Source organism: Argiope bruennichi, chromosome 10 (genome assembly GCF_947563725.1).
Source record: "Argiope bruennichi chromosome 10, qqArgBrue1.1, whole genome shotgun sequence".
Taxonomy (NCBI): domain Eukaryota; kingdom Metazoa; phylum Arthropoda; class Arachnida; order Araneae; family Araneidae; genus Argiope; species Argiope bruennichi.
The window spans coordinates 8,374,701-8,391,149 of record NC_079160.1 but is presented as its reverse complement, the minus strand read 5'-3'; the positions used below and the strand labels follow the sequence as shown (position 1 = coordinate 8,391,149).

General features: G+C 29.1%; 2 protein-coding genes across 2 annotated transcripts in view; both read right to left on the bottom strand.

Moving 5' to 3' along the window:
• LOC129988377 (uncharacterized) overlaps window positions 1–989 on the bottom strand; it is a 60,009-nt gene extending 59,020 nt beyond the window's left edge. The window contains exon 1 of the mRNA XM_056096594.1: window positions 734–989. The gene's annotated coding sequence lies outside the window, so the exon portion shown is untranslated. The remainder of the gene's footprint in view (window positions 1–733) is intronic.
• An 8,324-nt stretch (window positions 990–9,313) lies between these two features.
• LOC129988441 (NADH dehydrogenase [ubiquinone] 1 alpha subcomplex subunit 6-like) lies at window positions 9,314–14,959 on the bottom strand. The gene is made up of 3 exons (XM_056096670.1): window positions 14,794–14,959; window positions 12,218–12,333; window positions 9,314–9,587 (listed from the first exon to the last, which is right to left on the bottom strand). Exons 1-3 carry the CDS (start codon window positions 14,918–14,920, stop codon window positions 9,459–9,461), a joined length of 372 nt encoding a protein of 123 aa, XP_055952645.1. The 5' UTR covers window positions 14,921–14,959; the 3' UTR covers window positions 9,314–9,458.
• Window positions 14,960–16,449: the final 1,490 nt, after the last annotated feature.

The window sequence follows — 16,449 nt, the reverse complement described above, 5'->3', positions numbered from 1 at the left end:
TTTTTTCCAAATTTGGTTGTTGTTTGTGGACTTGACCTGTAATATGCCAACATATGCTCATTCTCTTTAATTAAGCCAAGAACTGTTTCAGATAACTTTATTCGCTTACTCACTGTATGCATTTTTTTTATTTATATTAGGGATATTTCATATAGAATCTTTAAGTATATTGTATGCATTTTCTTAATATTCAAATTCTTAAAATTTTATGATACTATCCGCTTTTTAAAATATCTCATTTTAGCTACATTTCTAAAACCTTTCTCCTGTATGGTATAACCAGACATTGATAAAATTTTACATAAATGTATCGCTAATGAGTTTTTTTGAAAGCCTCGTGCGTTATTATCGCACTGATATTTTTCATATTTTTAAAGAAAACTCATGTAAATTTAGATTTGAAACAAAAATTTCATTTCCAGTGATGTTGAATATTTAAAATATCGTATGGAACAAATACATGTATTTAAAAAAAGATAAAAAATATTTTCATTTTCCCCCTACTATTAGTAATATAAAAGAGTGAGTGAGACGTTTTCACCTACAAATAATCATCATTCAAGGAAGAAAAAAAAATTATTAAATTACCAATGAATTTTGCTGAAATTTTTTTATATGTAAGAATGCAATAAAAATGTTTTGAAAATCTTAGGGTAATATTTCAAAAATTGAAAAATTTTGTTCTGAGCTCTCTGAAAAAAAAAAAAAAAAAAGACGAAAACATATCACTTACCTTTTTAAAATACTGGTCTCTAATCAGCATCCGTTATAACTTGAAAAAGAAATATAAAACAAATATAAATAAGAAATGTTTAAATTTAAAAAAATTCTTATGGTTCAAACATTATTAAAAAAAGAATAGGAATCCATTCCTTTGTTCTAAAAATCAGCGGCGAAATCCCAAACTGAATAGAAAAGCATCCATTCCTCCGTAATTCCATTCTCTAGCTGTGCGGTTACAAAGCTACCAGTTCGCGGCGTGTCTGCGAATTGTGAATTCAACAGAGTATTAGCTCCACGCACGTCACAATATGGCGTCTGAACAGTTTTCTCTTCCCCTCCCCCCTCCCCCCAGCAACTCATTCTAAACTTGTCGCTAACATCTCTTCTATTTCGCTGAGAGATATTCGCATTGACAAAAGCGTTCCAACTGGAGTGACATTCATAATTTTTATTGATCTGAACAAGAATTGTGCTCATTCGCACGAGAGAAAGATATTTATTCGGTTTTTTTTTAAAATGTCGTCACGAAACTTGCCGATTTTGTAAATATTTATTTTAAGCGAATTTATTGGCAATTTATTTTACGATTGCTTTATGCGTGTCTGTTCAATACTCAACAGTTTTCGATTCTTTCAACCACTGACAATTGCATTCATTGAATTTATTTAAAATAAATGACAATTATTTTTTCTGGCTCTAAAAAAATGTATTGACGATTAATTTAAGATTGAATGTTGCCGTTTATTTAAATTATATGCAATAACTTTTTTAGCATATTGTAAATGGTAAAATATCATAAGTGATATTAATATTAAAATAAAGACATTTTGTGGTGGAATAAAGATCATTAGGATCCGTGCAATGGAAGCAAGAGGACGTATGTTTTCGGGAACATTTCTCATTGATCACATTTCAAACGAAATAAACACGAAAGACAAGACAAGACATTAACGCGCGCATCTTAACAGAACAGCATCTCTCCTTAGTATATATATAATCGCAATGCACTTTGGGATGCGTACCTAATCAGGCATCACCATCTATTATCCAAAAGAGAAGATAGAGTAATGCAACTGCTACAATTTTTTAGAAAACCGAAATCCAGACACGTGAGAAAAATATATATTCGACTGATGAAAAAGAAATGCAGACAAGGTAGATGCAGACAAGCCTCTTCCCATCACATACTTTTATAATGACATGACTTCTTCTCATTGCCATATGACTTGATTAAGTCACATTGAATTTTTGAGGCCCCGTCAGCAATCTAGCAAGTGAAATGAAATAGGGAGGTGCTGAAATTCTTGAAGTCTCACCACAAGCATACTTTTACAAGTATAAAAAATGCAAATACTTTTTTCAGAAATTTAATGTTTATATTTTAGATTAAAAATTCTATGTTATTTCAATTCGCAAAATCTTATTAAATGGTGTCTCTTATAGTTTGAAAAGAAAATAGACTCTTCTACAAATTCTAAGCATCAAGAACCATCCGCGGTTCAACTCAAATTGATTGATATTTTGTTAAGAAAATTGAAGATTTTTTCTATTCAGTTTCAACGACAGTATTGACCAAAAAGGATCTGTCGTTTCATTACTTGGATAACTTTAATTATCTTCGGATATATTCAAAATCTTCCTAGTAATGCAAAAAAGATTTTTCTCGAATATACTACCTTCAAATGTTTGAAGAAAATGAAAGATTTAAAATGTCTAAAGCAAAATTACATTTTTAAATCGTAAAAATGTATTAATTTAGTCAATTGTGTTATTGAGGAAATTTAGGACTATTGTTTGGCACATATAGATTATTATTAATAATAATAATTAAACTAAACTCTCGCTTTTTGGAATGGATATTATAATACTGAGCGGTGTCTCTTTTAGTTGGCATTTTTCTCTTTGAACTTCTGCACCATTTCATCAGGATGGGTCAAACCCCAACGATTACAACAGACATCAATCCCATGTATTTCAGAAATAAGCACTTGAAACCTTCGATCCCGGGCAGCGAGACTCCTCATTCCGAGTTGTGTACAATTGAAGATTTCAGTTATGTACAATAGTAGATGCAATATCAGCACTGATTTGTGGAGGTTTATGTATTTGATCCTCAGATTTGAATCTTATCAGTGAATATCCACCAGCCTTCCACTTATAACTTTTTCATACGTAGATATTTAAATATTAGCTGTAACTGCGAATTTGGATCTGTGCCTATATAAGGGCCAATATTTGTAACAAGCTTTATTGTCAATTCTTAGCGTCCATACGTCTGGAATAGATTTTAAAACCAGTCGATCTGTAATAATCTTCTAAATCTAATTTGTTGGGATTGAATATAGAATATGTCTAGAATAATTTAATATTTCGCGACATTAAAAGTAATAATAATAATTGATTAATAAATCTTCATTACAGCTCGTGGTCACTTGCACACGTCCGGTGCATCCATCCTTCCATCTGTCATAGTTCATTCTCCCGCACCCCTGACAATTGCGGTCGTCAAACCAGTACGATAATGAGAAAGGGTTTTATTTAAATCAATGTATTTGCTTTATCAAAGGCATTTTTTTTCTTTATTTCTCTCAAAATATTTTTAAGATTTCATTATTAAAAACGAATAAAAATTTCCACCGCTTTAGTCGCTTCCATCCCTGAGCCATTCTTTCAATAGACAGATCCAATCGAATTCCAGTTCCAAAGCAAAATAAGGCTCGAGTACCTAAAATTTGCAACTGTGATGTGGATGTTCAAAGGTCCTAGAAACTCATTATTTCCGTTGCTCTGTCATTAGCTCTGAGCAATATTCTTGCCTGTGAAAGACCCTTTAAGATCGAAGATCTGAGATGAACCATTCGTCTGCAGAATAGATACTTCCGCTACTGTAATGCAGCCTCTGTCAGTTTCCAAAGAGGAGTAAGAAGATTTCAATTAATGCTCCAGAATTAAAATTAGGGAGTCAACCCTCTTTTAACTCTGACTGTAGCCCAGGTATGGGCATTAAGTCGATCGTGTTTGACCTGTGGAGCACTAAGACATTTTGGGGTGAACGCCTTCACTAAAACCTAAGACGCGCATACTAAAAAAAAAACAATTGTTACATTCATGTTTATCCAATTGGCAATGCTGATGTGGAAGAAATAACTGAAAATATAAATTATATATTATTTTTATCTCTTGAGGCAAACGAAGTTTTTCTCCTTCAGAATGACTTAATTCTAAAAGCACGTAGTGCAGAAACTAAGGAAATCGGTACGTTCAGAAACTAAACTTTTGGAATTTAATGGAGGAAGTAAAGTATCCTAATTTTTAAAAAAATACGTATCATTTGAAATTGTTCTTTGGCTCTACCAACCTGTTTGAACCTGCTTTTTCGATTAATAAAATTAAAATAACATATCGTTCCCGTCTCACAAACGACCGCTTAGAATCCAGAGCAAGAAAAGCAATTAGTAATTATATATCGAGATATTCAAGATCGGTGGACAGTATGCAGACAAAGTCTGCAACTAACTATAACTACAAGAACAAAGCTTACATAAAATTGATTTATCTTTTAATATATTTTGAATTTTTTGATATTAAATAGATCATTTGATAGTATTGTACTTGTGGCTATTATTATGTTCGTAGTTATGTAGGTAAGTACATATTCCGCATTTATTATTAGTTACAATAAATATTGTAACCTTTTTTTATAATATATAAGTTTTATATATAATATATAAGTACCTTTTTTTTTTTTTTAGTTCACCACACCTGCGTTTTTAGTTCACCCAGGGTGGACCACGGAACCTTGAAAAAATTAGAAGCAGCACGTACCCTAGAAAAGTCTGCCCACCCCTGCTATAACCTTTATATTAGATGTATATCCAAATAAGCGTGGATAGTTGAATGCAATAACTGTGCAAAACAGACAGTAAGGAGAGACAGCTGATTAACACAAAGGAATAGAATTCGAAATATTAGGGTTCCATGAAACGCGGTTCAAGGATTTTAGAATAATAATTGAGACAAATACACCGATTCATAAAATAGTTTTATTATAGGTATTGGTTTATTAATGTGAATTCAGTGTATAGGAAAGGAAACTCTACAAGAGCATTCTTCGTGGTTCCCAGTAAGAGGTATATCGAAAGAAAGAAATGTATACTTTTTTCTTGAACAAATGAAAAGATTTTTTTCTTTTTTCTCCTAAGTAGGGAAATTGGTGAGAGATTTGCTTTCTCATTTCCAACAAGGCGATTATCCGAAATGGCTAACATATTGACACTCGGAAACAAATTCATCTTATCTGCAGCATTATTAATGACTAATGCCGTATTTGAAAATCAATGGGAATAGAAACTTATCATTCACTCGTCGAATAGAAATGGCAGCTTTGTGAGAAAATGTTTCCTTTCTGAATCCCGAAATTTCCCTTTAATAAATCCAAAATAGGTTTATATATCTCGGGAAATGAAGTTGAAGAAGAATTTTAGAAATGTTATTTTATCTCAGGCTTTTAATCTGACTTTGAACACGATGATAACATTAAAATATTATTTATGCCAGGTTTATACTCGGCCAGTAAGCAGCGCATGCCTATTAAGGCTGAAAAATGCTGTTCGGTCGATTGCAAATAATTGTCCCGAAGGGACAACAACATGCCGCTGTATTTTATTTTATTTATTTATTTATTTTCCCCTTATGCGTTTGTAGAATTTGGCAGGGTTTTTTTTTTTGGGCATAAAAAAATTAATTACTTATTATAGATTAATTCCGACAATGTTTGCTCTTTGTTCTTTCTGATGCGATGTCTTCTTTTTCTTTTTCATTTTATTTGCCATTTTTTTTTCTATAGTTTTCCAAATTTAGGTATGTTAACTTTTTTTATCATGTTTTTTTGTGTGAATATCCATCAATTTAATACAATACGCAGTAAAAAAGAAATTCAGGGTCGCCAAAACGACAATTTATAGACAAAATGCTGAAAATGCCTGAATCTATCTGATGAAATTGTGGCAAACATAAATCAGTCCCTTTCTGCGCATGCGCTGCCTAATAGCCTTCTTATAACTGGCCGAGTGTAAACCCGGCATTAAATTTATTTTTCTAAATTAATTAAGCACAAATGTTTTTATCTTAAATAATCTGTACGATTTTCAGTTTTATTTAGTTCACTTGGTGACTGTTAGAAATGGAAATGCACTTCTTTTTTTTTTTTTTTTTTTCAAAAATATATCATAATACAAAAACTCCTCAACTTTTTAAAAATTAAAATCGTGAAATAATTAACAAATGTAACTGCAAATTAATATTTTATAAAGAATATTCATACAGGCATTTACTTTTATTTAACGGACTTTACATTTATTTTAAAGTTATTTATATATGCAACTTTCTTGTGTTTTGCCATTTTTCAATTCCTACTATTAGTTCACACTCTCCCTATATATATTTATATATCTTGTTTAAATTTTCAATGGTTAGTAAAATACTTTTTATTCATCCACTCAAGTTAAAATACATTTTTTTTAAACTTGTAGTGGATGACACTTGATGTTAATACAGTTTTTTCAAATATTAATTCATTAATTATTAATACTTTAAATAGAGTTTTAGCAGTTTGTGATGAAAACTAAAATCAACAGGCAGTAGCTCAATCGGTAAAATGCAAGGATTTCTGCATTTTTCACGTGAAGGTAAAGAATGTGAGTTCAATTCTTGCGAAAGTAGGAATTGACTTTTAAAAAAAATTATATTACTTGTTTACAATATATCCGCTGAAAACTAATTTCCACATGTTTAAAGTGACACAAAGAATTATAATTTGAATCAATAAATGTATCAACAAATGCAGAAATTTTTGTCAGATTATTACTGCTTGATTAATATCTAGCAGGGGAGTTGAATTCGCAACCCATTTTTAAACGACACGAGAGTTATTATCTTCGTCATTGTTAGATTCATTGTTATCATTCATTCTTAGATGGTGAGAATGAAAGCCTCGAAATTTAGAATCCATACCAGTGGGAGGACGTTTCATAAGAAGTATTTTCAATATGTTTGGCAAAATTAGACAATAAATTTATAAAAGTCATTGAATTAAAAAAAAAAATCTCTTATCTAAGTTCTGTGCATATAGCAGAATCTATTCTAAAATTTGAATAAACAGCTACCAGTTACATCTGAAAGATGAGTGCTGATACTATCATAAAATTTAAAAGTATAAGTTATTGTTTTGGAGAGTTTGCCTAGATTTCCGAAAGAAAAGACTCCTTTGAAAGAACGCCTTCAGTTGTATTCTGAGTATGAAGAGAGAAATTATACCAATATATATGAAATAATTAGGAAAAATCAAGACACAAATTACAGTTCCGATTTTGCTCTGTTTTGTAAGAAAGATCACGACCTCTAGTTTTGACACCAATGATAGCCTTCCCCCACCATCCTACGTTTCGAAGAAAGTCTTTACTACTACTTACACACATCCTTTAAGAGAGCCGCCATAAAATTTGGCATCAGAAAATGAGTTTCCAATCAACCAGAACGCACCATGATTACTTTTCAAGCTTGATTTTAAACTTTTGTGGTGATGATATATGATTCATCAAAGAAGGTTGACATGGCTAGATAACTGTTATTGATATGCTCGACGCACAGCAGATCATTGGAAGTGTAGAGTATACATTAAATGATAATTTTTGCTATCAATATTTTGATTTTAAAAGGCATTTTCTTTCGTTGTTATAAAATGTAATTCATCATAATTTTATAATGTTTTAAAAATGTGATACCATTAAAAACATGTAACGCAATCACTTTGGAAAATGAAAATTAATAAATTTCTCAAGGATTTCTGGATCTATGAATTTAGCTCTTTTCAATACTGAATATTGCAAAGTGAACTTCGTTTTATTTTATATTTTTAGCAACTTTTTCCTCTGTTCAGGGAAAAAAATGACGATAGAACAACGCGTTTTCCTTGTTGAACAATATTCAAATTCAAATATATCAATATTCAAAGATCTGTGCCAACAAGCCCACGTGCATTGAAGGAGGAAATTCAATGTTGCATCTACGAAATTCGTCCACATTTAAACAAAATGGTCATGGAAAATTTCGACAAAAGAGTGCGTATGTGCGAGTCAATATAAATATAACAATTTAAAGAAAAAAACTGTGTTTTTCATTTAATTCAAATCTTGTGTTAACACATTGTTCTATTGATAACACTCAATTTTTTCTAACCCTAAACTAATGGCTTTTTTAATAGGAGTGCCAACACTTTACTGCATAAATGGTGGCACCTTCAGATCTTGCGTTAATTTTGGGACACCCTTTACTTTCTTGTAAGGCTTGCCAATCAAACCTTCTCAGGCACTTCCTCCGATCTGCAGGGCTACTCTTATCCTCATCATTAGGAACCGCTTTCATCGACATCGAGCTTTTACCTTTTTCCCGCGTGTATAGGAAGGACCAACAAACGTCTTAATGAGTTGAATCAAAATCTAGCAGCTAAGCTGTATGTAGCTGTGGGAAATGTATGACATGCCAGCCATTTTTACTAATACATGTGCCATCACAGTGAATCTTTTCTATAGTCACTCTTTCGAGCAGCAACTTTAGAATAATCACTAAAATGTTTGTTCCTTTGCACTTTCTTATTTACCTTCTTTAAATGCAAGCATCTCCACGGCCAATTCCACAGATATTTTGCATTACAAAATTACATCAGAGATATTTCAAAAATATCCTGTATTTTCCGAAACATTCAGTTAAATCCCATTCTTTTCAACTTCGTTTTTACTTCTTTTTTTATATATATTTTTATTTAATGAGGTTTGTTTTATGTGTGTTTTAATGGAATTTTGGAATCAATTTTTCACACTTTTTCTGGTGAACTAAAATTTCCTCTATTTGTGCATTTTTGATAAAAGTACACTATTTTAATATTTTTTTAACTTAATCATCACTAAATCGATCTGTTTAATTTAACCGATTCCATATGAATTGTGTCAAAATTTTTATAATAATGAATTGTATATTGAAAATGAAATAGTACAAAATGCTTTTAATTAAAAATTTTACTTTTTAGCATAGTAATTAAACAGTATTTTTAAAAATATTAAATATATTTTCTTATTTTAAGATATGCAAACAAAACATATGTTTGAATATTTGAATTCATAGCAGATGATTTTAAGAAAAAAATTTTCAATTGTTATAAAAATATTAACAAAACATATCAAATTACTAAGCAAAAACTAAACAATCACATATTCTATTGTAAGAAAAATTGCTTCTGCTACTTTTCACACTGACTTATTCATAAAATTACAAACCATGACAGAAAGTTTTTAAAAAAATTATTTATATTTTAAGAATTTTTGAAATAATCAATAGTTTGAGATCTGTGAATATATTTGGATAACAGTCGATAAATTTTTGTCTGAATATAAAAGTCATTTTCAAACTATACAAAAAATCAACATTTTAACATAATTGTGAAAAACTTCCTTTGAAAGCACATGCAAAATATTTTTAGAAATTAGATCAATGAGGAAAAAAATGATTTAATTTCCACACAATAACAAGATAAAGGAAAACAAACACTAACACATTTATTACGGGATATTTTTCTTTGGAAACAAAAAAATTTATTATGAAACAAGTAATTGTTTTAGCAAATAAATTTCAACTCAGAATTGAAATCTCTATATGTGCAAAAAGAACCTATGGAGATTATATCACTCTAGACCAGCAAAGAAACGACCCAAGAAGTCCTTTGGTTTTGGTTCTACAGTATCCTTGAAATAGGCCATGACATGAACAGGCTGTTTCCATACATTTACACATTCCTTAAGCTCCATTTCGCCCTAAAAAAGACAAATTATCACTACAATTCACTCTTGCACTTTAACCAAGTCAGATCAAAACAAATATGTGCTGCAAATTAAAGATCCATTACATTTAAATAGCATTTGACATCACATCCCCTCCCCCAAAGTGAACAAGAGGAGAACAGTCAAAAATGTCAGTAATAAAAACAGATTTTTAAAAAAAAACTAAAAATATTAGGTTGGAATGAAACAAAAACCTTCCTAAGTCATTTATTTATAATTCACTTGATATCTTTGACAGCTAGCTTGTTTGCCTAGAAGATTAGCTTTTCTGATTGGAAAAAGAAACTCGTGGCTCAGATATATTTTAGAGAAAAATAAAATTTTTTATCCATCTAGGCAATCTCCATCCTTCTCTGATCCAAGATATTCTGATATTCTATGGGTCTCAGATATGGATGTTCTGGCAAAAGTAAATCCTGTGAATATTGGAAGTATTTATATCCTTCTTAACATTGACGTAGAATAAATAAATGAAGTTTTTTTTTTTTTTTCAAGCTTAAAATGATAAACAGATCTTAATATTTAATAGTAAGTTTTTTAGCTATAATAGTGGCATTTTTATATCAGTGTTCATGTTTATTTTTATAAAAAGTGAATATTAGCATTATTGTATTAATTAAAATTAATAGAAAAGAACTTATTTTTTTATTTTTTCAGCGATGAAGTCATTATCATGCCAAATTTATATTTTGCCATGCCAAAAAAAAAAACTTTTAAATTAGATTTTAAGAAATTTTTTCTAATTTGGACCTACATACGGTTGCATATCATAGCAAAGAGCATGAAAAATGCAGTAAAAGGGCACCTATCCCAAGCCTCGAACTCAATTAGGAAAATTTCTAAAACAATTCAAAAAATTATAGTATGCAATTTTAAGCCCCATTTCTGAGAACTTTAGCGATTTATAATTTTTAAAAAAAGATTTGACATGTCTCGATAAAATTTCATATTTTTAAAGTCTATATCAATAGTATGCCAAATTTCACACAATTCTGAGATGGTGAGGTTTACACCCTGTGTTTTTATAACATGGAATGAACCTTGTGTCATTTACATTAAACACCTTTAACAGTACAAATGCAACGCTCAAATGCAGATATTCTTCTTAACTCCATGTTTCAAATGTTTTTTAGTTGCCATCATCTTGTTCACAATGTTGTTTCACAAAAATTCTATTCTCTCTTTTTTTCTATTTGGGAAATAGCAGTCAAGAGCTTAAAAATCATATTCATCTACTAAGTCTTTGGCTTTCAGATGAAGCAATTGTGCATTTTTACATACATTATTTTCGGCTATTTAGAGAAACCGCTCATTCATTAGATCATTCATGCCCTCCTCCTTGTATCATTTTTGTTTAAATGCCAAATTGTCACTCATCCAGATTATAGATTCAATATCACTCCTATATATCAGGAATGCTGTATCCCATATTCAACATATCCACACACTTAATTTGAAAAGTTGATTCTAAACTCTTTCAAAAGACTTTTTTTAAAGCCCAGCATACCACATTTGCTCATCATGAAATGGATAATATTCTCTGATAAAAGGCAATATCTCATTAGATAGAGGGCACTATAGAGGACAGAGGAACTTCAATGGTAGTAACAATCAACAGTGTCTTATGAACCTTCTGCCTTAGACTTTCATATCCAATCAACAAAATTCATTACTACAAGGAAACAATTGATCATTACACTCAGCAGATTTTCTATGTATTTAGAAACAGAAAAACAATTCCACATATTTTGATCAATCCGATTGTTACATCCAATCTGTGACCAATATAAAGGGTGACTACGGTAACATCTTATTAATACAAGGGCTGCTTTTTAATTAAAGGTTGTTTTGAAATGCAAATGAAAAAAAATTTACAAAGGCGTTTAATTTCTAATGCTACATAAAATTCTTTATTTTTCCTTTCCTTTTCAGTTTAAGTATCTATCATAACGAAAAACCCAGTTTTAAATTTGTTTTCTCAAATCTCTGTTATGTGTGATAACATACAATTATTTACAACAGTTTTATTTTCTCGTCAATGTCAATGCCCACCAGTTAATAAGGTCCAAAGATTTAAAAAAAATACAGTAACTGCAAGGCGAAAGGTCTCAACTGTATATGGTATTAATCGAATATCTCCCAGCGAAAAGATCAGATCAGGTTTTGAATTTCAGCTGGAATACAGAGTTTTGCATTCCTATGACAATACGTCAAAGGCATTTAACACTGTCTTGATGTTTATAATTTCACAATAGGAAGCTAAATTATCTTGCTGTTCCTTGTTGGAATTCAAACAAAAAAAAAATTTTTTTAACCATTCTGTGTATCCCAAGAAACAGTTCCCATAACTTTATACTCAGGAATTCTGTTTTATCATCACTTTGCCCAGTGATGATAAGTTGATTGTTAATGATTTTATTTTATATAGGGAAATCAATAAACTTCTCAGGCATGCTACAACAAATTTTCACTTTCATTTTTCAAATGATGTTAATTACCTAGACTTATCAGATAAAAAAATTTATACCAAGTAGACATAAATTGCTTTACTTGTTAAAAAAATATATAATCTAATGAATGCAAATTAAGTAAAATATTTTTACCTTTGCAACTAACATATCAATAACTCTAATGTCAGTTACATCTCGATTCTTGGTAAACGATTCTTTTATCTTATCCCTTCCTGTCTTTAATGATATTGGCAAATTATGGAGTTGTACTGCAATAAAAAAAGATTTAAAACCAATAATTAATTTATGAAAAAAGACAGTTCATAATTTTAAAAATATTACCATCATTCTTAACAATGATAAGCATAAAAGACTGTTAGCATCATGTAATCATCATTAAAACTCTAATTGTCCCCAACCTTGAATGCTAATGCTATACAGTGTGGTGTGAACAAAGAATCGTGAAAAAATTCAATGCTGTCACAAGTTTTTCTTTTTTCCTTAGTTTGAGCTTCCCATATATATCATATGCCTACCGCATAAACATATTTAAATTAGAGAATTGAGTATTTTTTTGTATATCTTTACCAAATAATTTTAAAAGTTCATAAAAACAACATTTTCAAAAATACTTTAATAAAAACCACATATACACACTTTAGTTGGTATATAATTGAAAATATCTTTTACCATTTATTATTTTAATTTTATTTTAATTTAACTAATATTATGTGCTGAAAAAACATTTCATAAAAACCATTACATTAGGATTCTATTTTACCACTTTATTTAAATAGATGATGCTAATTGAATTGTTTGATCACATGCCTGGCATTGTCCAGGGATAAAAATATTTTCATGCCTAGTATTTAAAATGTAAAAAAAATTTATCTAAAATATAACAAAGCAAGAAATTCTCTTGCTGTTTGCATCTGAAATTAAAATGAGAAAAATTTTTTTTAACTGCTAAAGGACTTTTATATATAAATTAATAATAATTTTTAAAGAAAGATCTAAAGATTTACAGAGCAATTAAGGCAACTCAGAAATAACTACATAAAATGATTTAAAGTTTCTATCATGTGTTCATTGCATAGGAATAGCAATACTATAGACAAAATATCACAAATCAGAGATTTTCAAAATGAGAAATGTGTTAAGATACAATAATTACAAAAACTGCTTATTTTTTTAACATGATCCACAAACTTTTCATAGTACAGTAATTATTTTATTAATTACTGTACTATTATCAGATTAATTATTTTATTTAAATAAAAATAATTTGATTCTTTAAAATTAACAATCACAAATTTTCAGGACAATCTGTATGGTATTATAAATCTGTTTTTTAATCTTGTGTGTGTGAAATTTTGCAACTGATTTTAAACTAATTTCCTGATATGTTTACCAGATTAAAAAATTTATATCAAACAGATAAGAAAGTGAGTTAATAAGTTTCAAGTCCCGAGTTCATTGGGAAATTAAAACTGAATACAAAATTTGTACTGAATACAGATAGATAGATAGAAAGTAGGTTAATAAAGATATGTTTAAAAAAAGCAGGGCTTATTTCACAAAATAAATGTGAAAATCAAAAAATATACACTATTAAAAAATTTTTAAATAAATTTCTGAATAAAATAATAATACTATATATAAAATTTAATTAATAAAAGTGTGCGCATATTATATTTTTGCATTATTATAATGATATGAATAATATATGTATTTGATATATTTGCAACATGCATATTATTTAGCATTGAATGTATAGTTGTACAAAATGTATAGTTTTTTTCCTCGTATATTTAAAGCAATTTTATAAAAGAAAAAAAAAAATGAGAGCTGATGTGAAGATTATAAATTATCATGATACAGTTTAAATCAGAGTGTAGTTTACAGAATCAGTCTTTGCTAATTATAGCTCTAAGAAAATAACTATTTTTATGTACCTGATATTTATATTAGATATTATTAGTATCTAATTAACTGATCAAAGTTTAACAAAAATATACTTAAATTTTATAATCCAATTTTTTTTCCATGTATATCTCACTTAATTTAATAATGAATGTCATGTAAATTGCATATGCATGTAATTTAAAATTCTAAATTATCAGTTTCAGAATTTTAAAAAGTCCTTGATACAAAAAAAAAAAAAAAAAAAAAAAAAAAAATGGCTATATTATTTAAAATCACATAAATGACATCTAATTGACATAAATTTATGTAAATCCTAGACAAAATATATAAAACCTACATATAATAAATGTTAAAAGCCTAAATGTTTGCACTGACTTGTTTTTCCTTCTGAAAACGATGGCTATAAGGCCGCTATTGGTACAGCACTGGCTCAAATGTATTTTTTATAAAATTTGTCGTTAGCAGAAAAAATTATGGTTAAATTCACATTGTATAATGAAAAATAATTGCAGATGAACGACTAATTTTTAAAAGTTCAATCTGAAAGATATGTAATTTAGAGAGGACACAAATTTTGAAAAGAAATAGCACCGATATGGATGAAAGGTCACTGAAGTTAGCAATTCATATTTGATAAAAAGGTAAAAATCCAAATAAAAATATTTTAACACCCATTTTATATAATAAAGCATAATAATTTTAAACTCAACTGATTTGAAGGGTTTTTTTCATACAATAATATTTAAATGTGCTATATCGGAATTAACAATTTTCAGAAAGAATGAATTAAATAAGTGACATACTTATTCTTAAAAGATTTTTATGCCATGCTTTATATAATCGCAGAACATTTCTTCTAGCTTCTTCTCTGTTAGTCGACAATATTGGTCGAACTTGTTTCGTAGCTTGCCTAGCTATGTTCGAAGCCATGTTTGTTTACAGTTCGAAAAAATTAATGAAGGTTACAAAGAGAAGTTAAGTTGTTTTACTTTCGGAAAGAAGATAAATTATAAAAATTGAATTATATTACATTTTTTTAACACTGCAGAAACTGAAAACAAGCAAATAATCAATAAAACCCTGTAAAAAGTATCAGTGTAAAATATTTACATCAGATATATAAATATATTACAAAATTTATATTTATGCCATAATTGGCAGAGTGGCTATTAATTCAACACATAATGAGTATGCATGATATAAAAAAGAAATGTGCTTGATTAAAGAAAAACTTTAGGCTCTAATTATAATATTTTCCTTTAAAAAAATTACTTTAGTACTTATTAATTTAAAAAATAAAACAAAAAATATTTCAAAAAGGTAAGTATTTATAAGTTTTCTTTGATACTGTCGCCCCCCCCCCCGAATTTATCGGATTTACCAGATATTTTGAAACCACCCAGTTTCGGAAACATTTTTAGATAACTGTACAAACGATGCGTGATATCGACAGTAGGTTCTAATTTCTTTCAGAACACCAATTTAACAATTTGATTGTTTTCTCTCCTCATGCATTAGACAACACAGATAACTTGTTGATAGCGAAAATAATCCCTAGTAAATCTTTTCCCATAAATTTAGTATTTACTCAAGGTTGGAGATTTGTAAACTAGACAGTTGCCCATATACGAATTATGCGAGGTAAAGAATGCAGTCTTCAAATAAATTGACCACAGGTTTAAGCGAATCTTAACTTTTCAAATCATTATGAGCCCGAAAGAAAAACAACATTTAATATTACATCCATCTATCTGCGAGTATGCCAAGTAAAAAATGAAACGATTTAGAAGAATAAAATTTTTTGCGGAATCTTTACATTAGATTCATTAATTTGAATCAAATTTTAAATGAAATCAGTTTAAATTAAGTCTACTTCTCTGCTTAAGTTTATGCGAACATGATAAATAAATAAAAAAGCCAGATGGATAAAATTATGTGATAGCTTAACCCTCCAAGTAGCAAACCCGTCAAAAGACAGAATCTTTTCTCCATTCAAAATGGCGGGCCCGTCAATAGACGGAAACAAAAACTCCTTTAAAACTGTCGCTGCCCGTATTTTTACGGGTTGGTGTTTTTCTCTTCCCCTGATCTCAAGCTGTGAGATAATGAGAAGGGAATGTATGATAAGGAAAAGTGAATCGTTATAAGTGGCCGATATGATTGACGTCTTCCTGCTTGCGTCCTTTTAAGCATTTTAAAATCTCGCTTACGTTCTGAGCCGTTACTTTTGAGATTTTGATAATAAATACGTATCCCAAACGAGTTTTAAATAAAGTTAATAAAATTGAACGTATGAAAATATATACCTAGAATGAATAAATATATGTATTATTAATAATAATTTGATCAATAAGATCTTAAATCTTTCTAGCATAAGAAAATAGTTTATCTAAAAAATAAATAAAAATATATATAAAATTAAAATTTGAAAAGTTTCTCTTTTATAGCGTGCTTTCATT

What these genes read in the sequence shown, in the direction of transcription:
- LOC129988441 (XM_056096670.1), bottom strand. Translation starts at nt 14,920, where the DNA reads ATGGCTTCGAACATAGCTAGGCAAGCTACGAAACAAGTTCGACCAATA. An exon ending in TAAAAATCTTTTAAGAATAA is followed by an intron (nt 12,334 to 14,793) that starts GTATGTCACTTA and finishes TTTTTATTGCAG; the next exon opens with TACAACTCCATAATTTGCCA. An exon ending in TTGATATGTTAGTTGCAAAG is followed by an intron (nt 9,588 to 12,217) that starts GTAAAAATATTT and finishes TGTCTTTTTTAG; the next exon opens with GGCGAAATGGAGCTTAAGGA.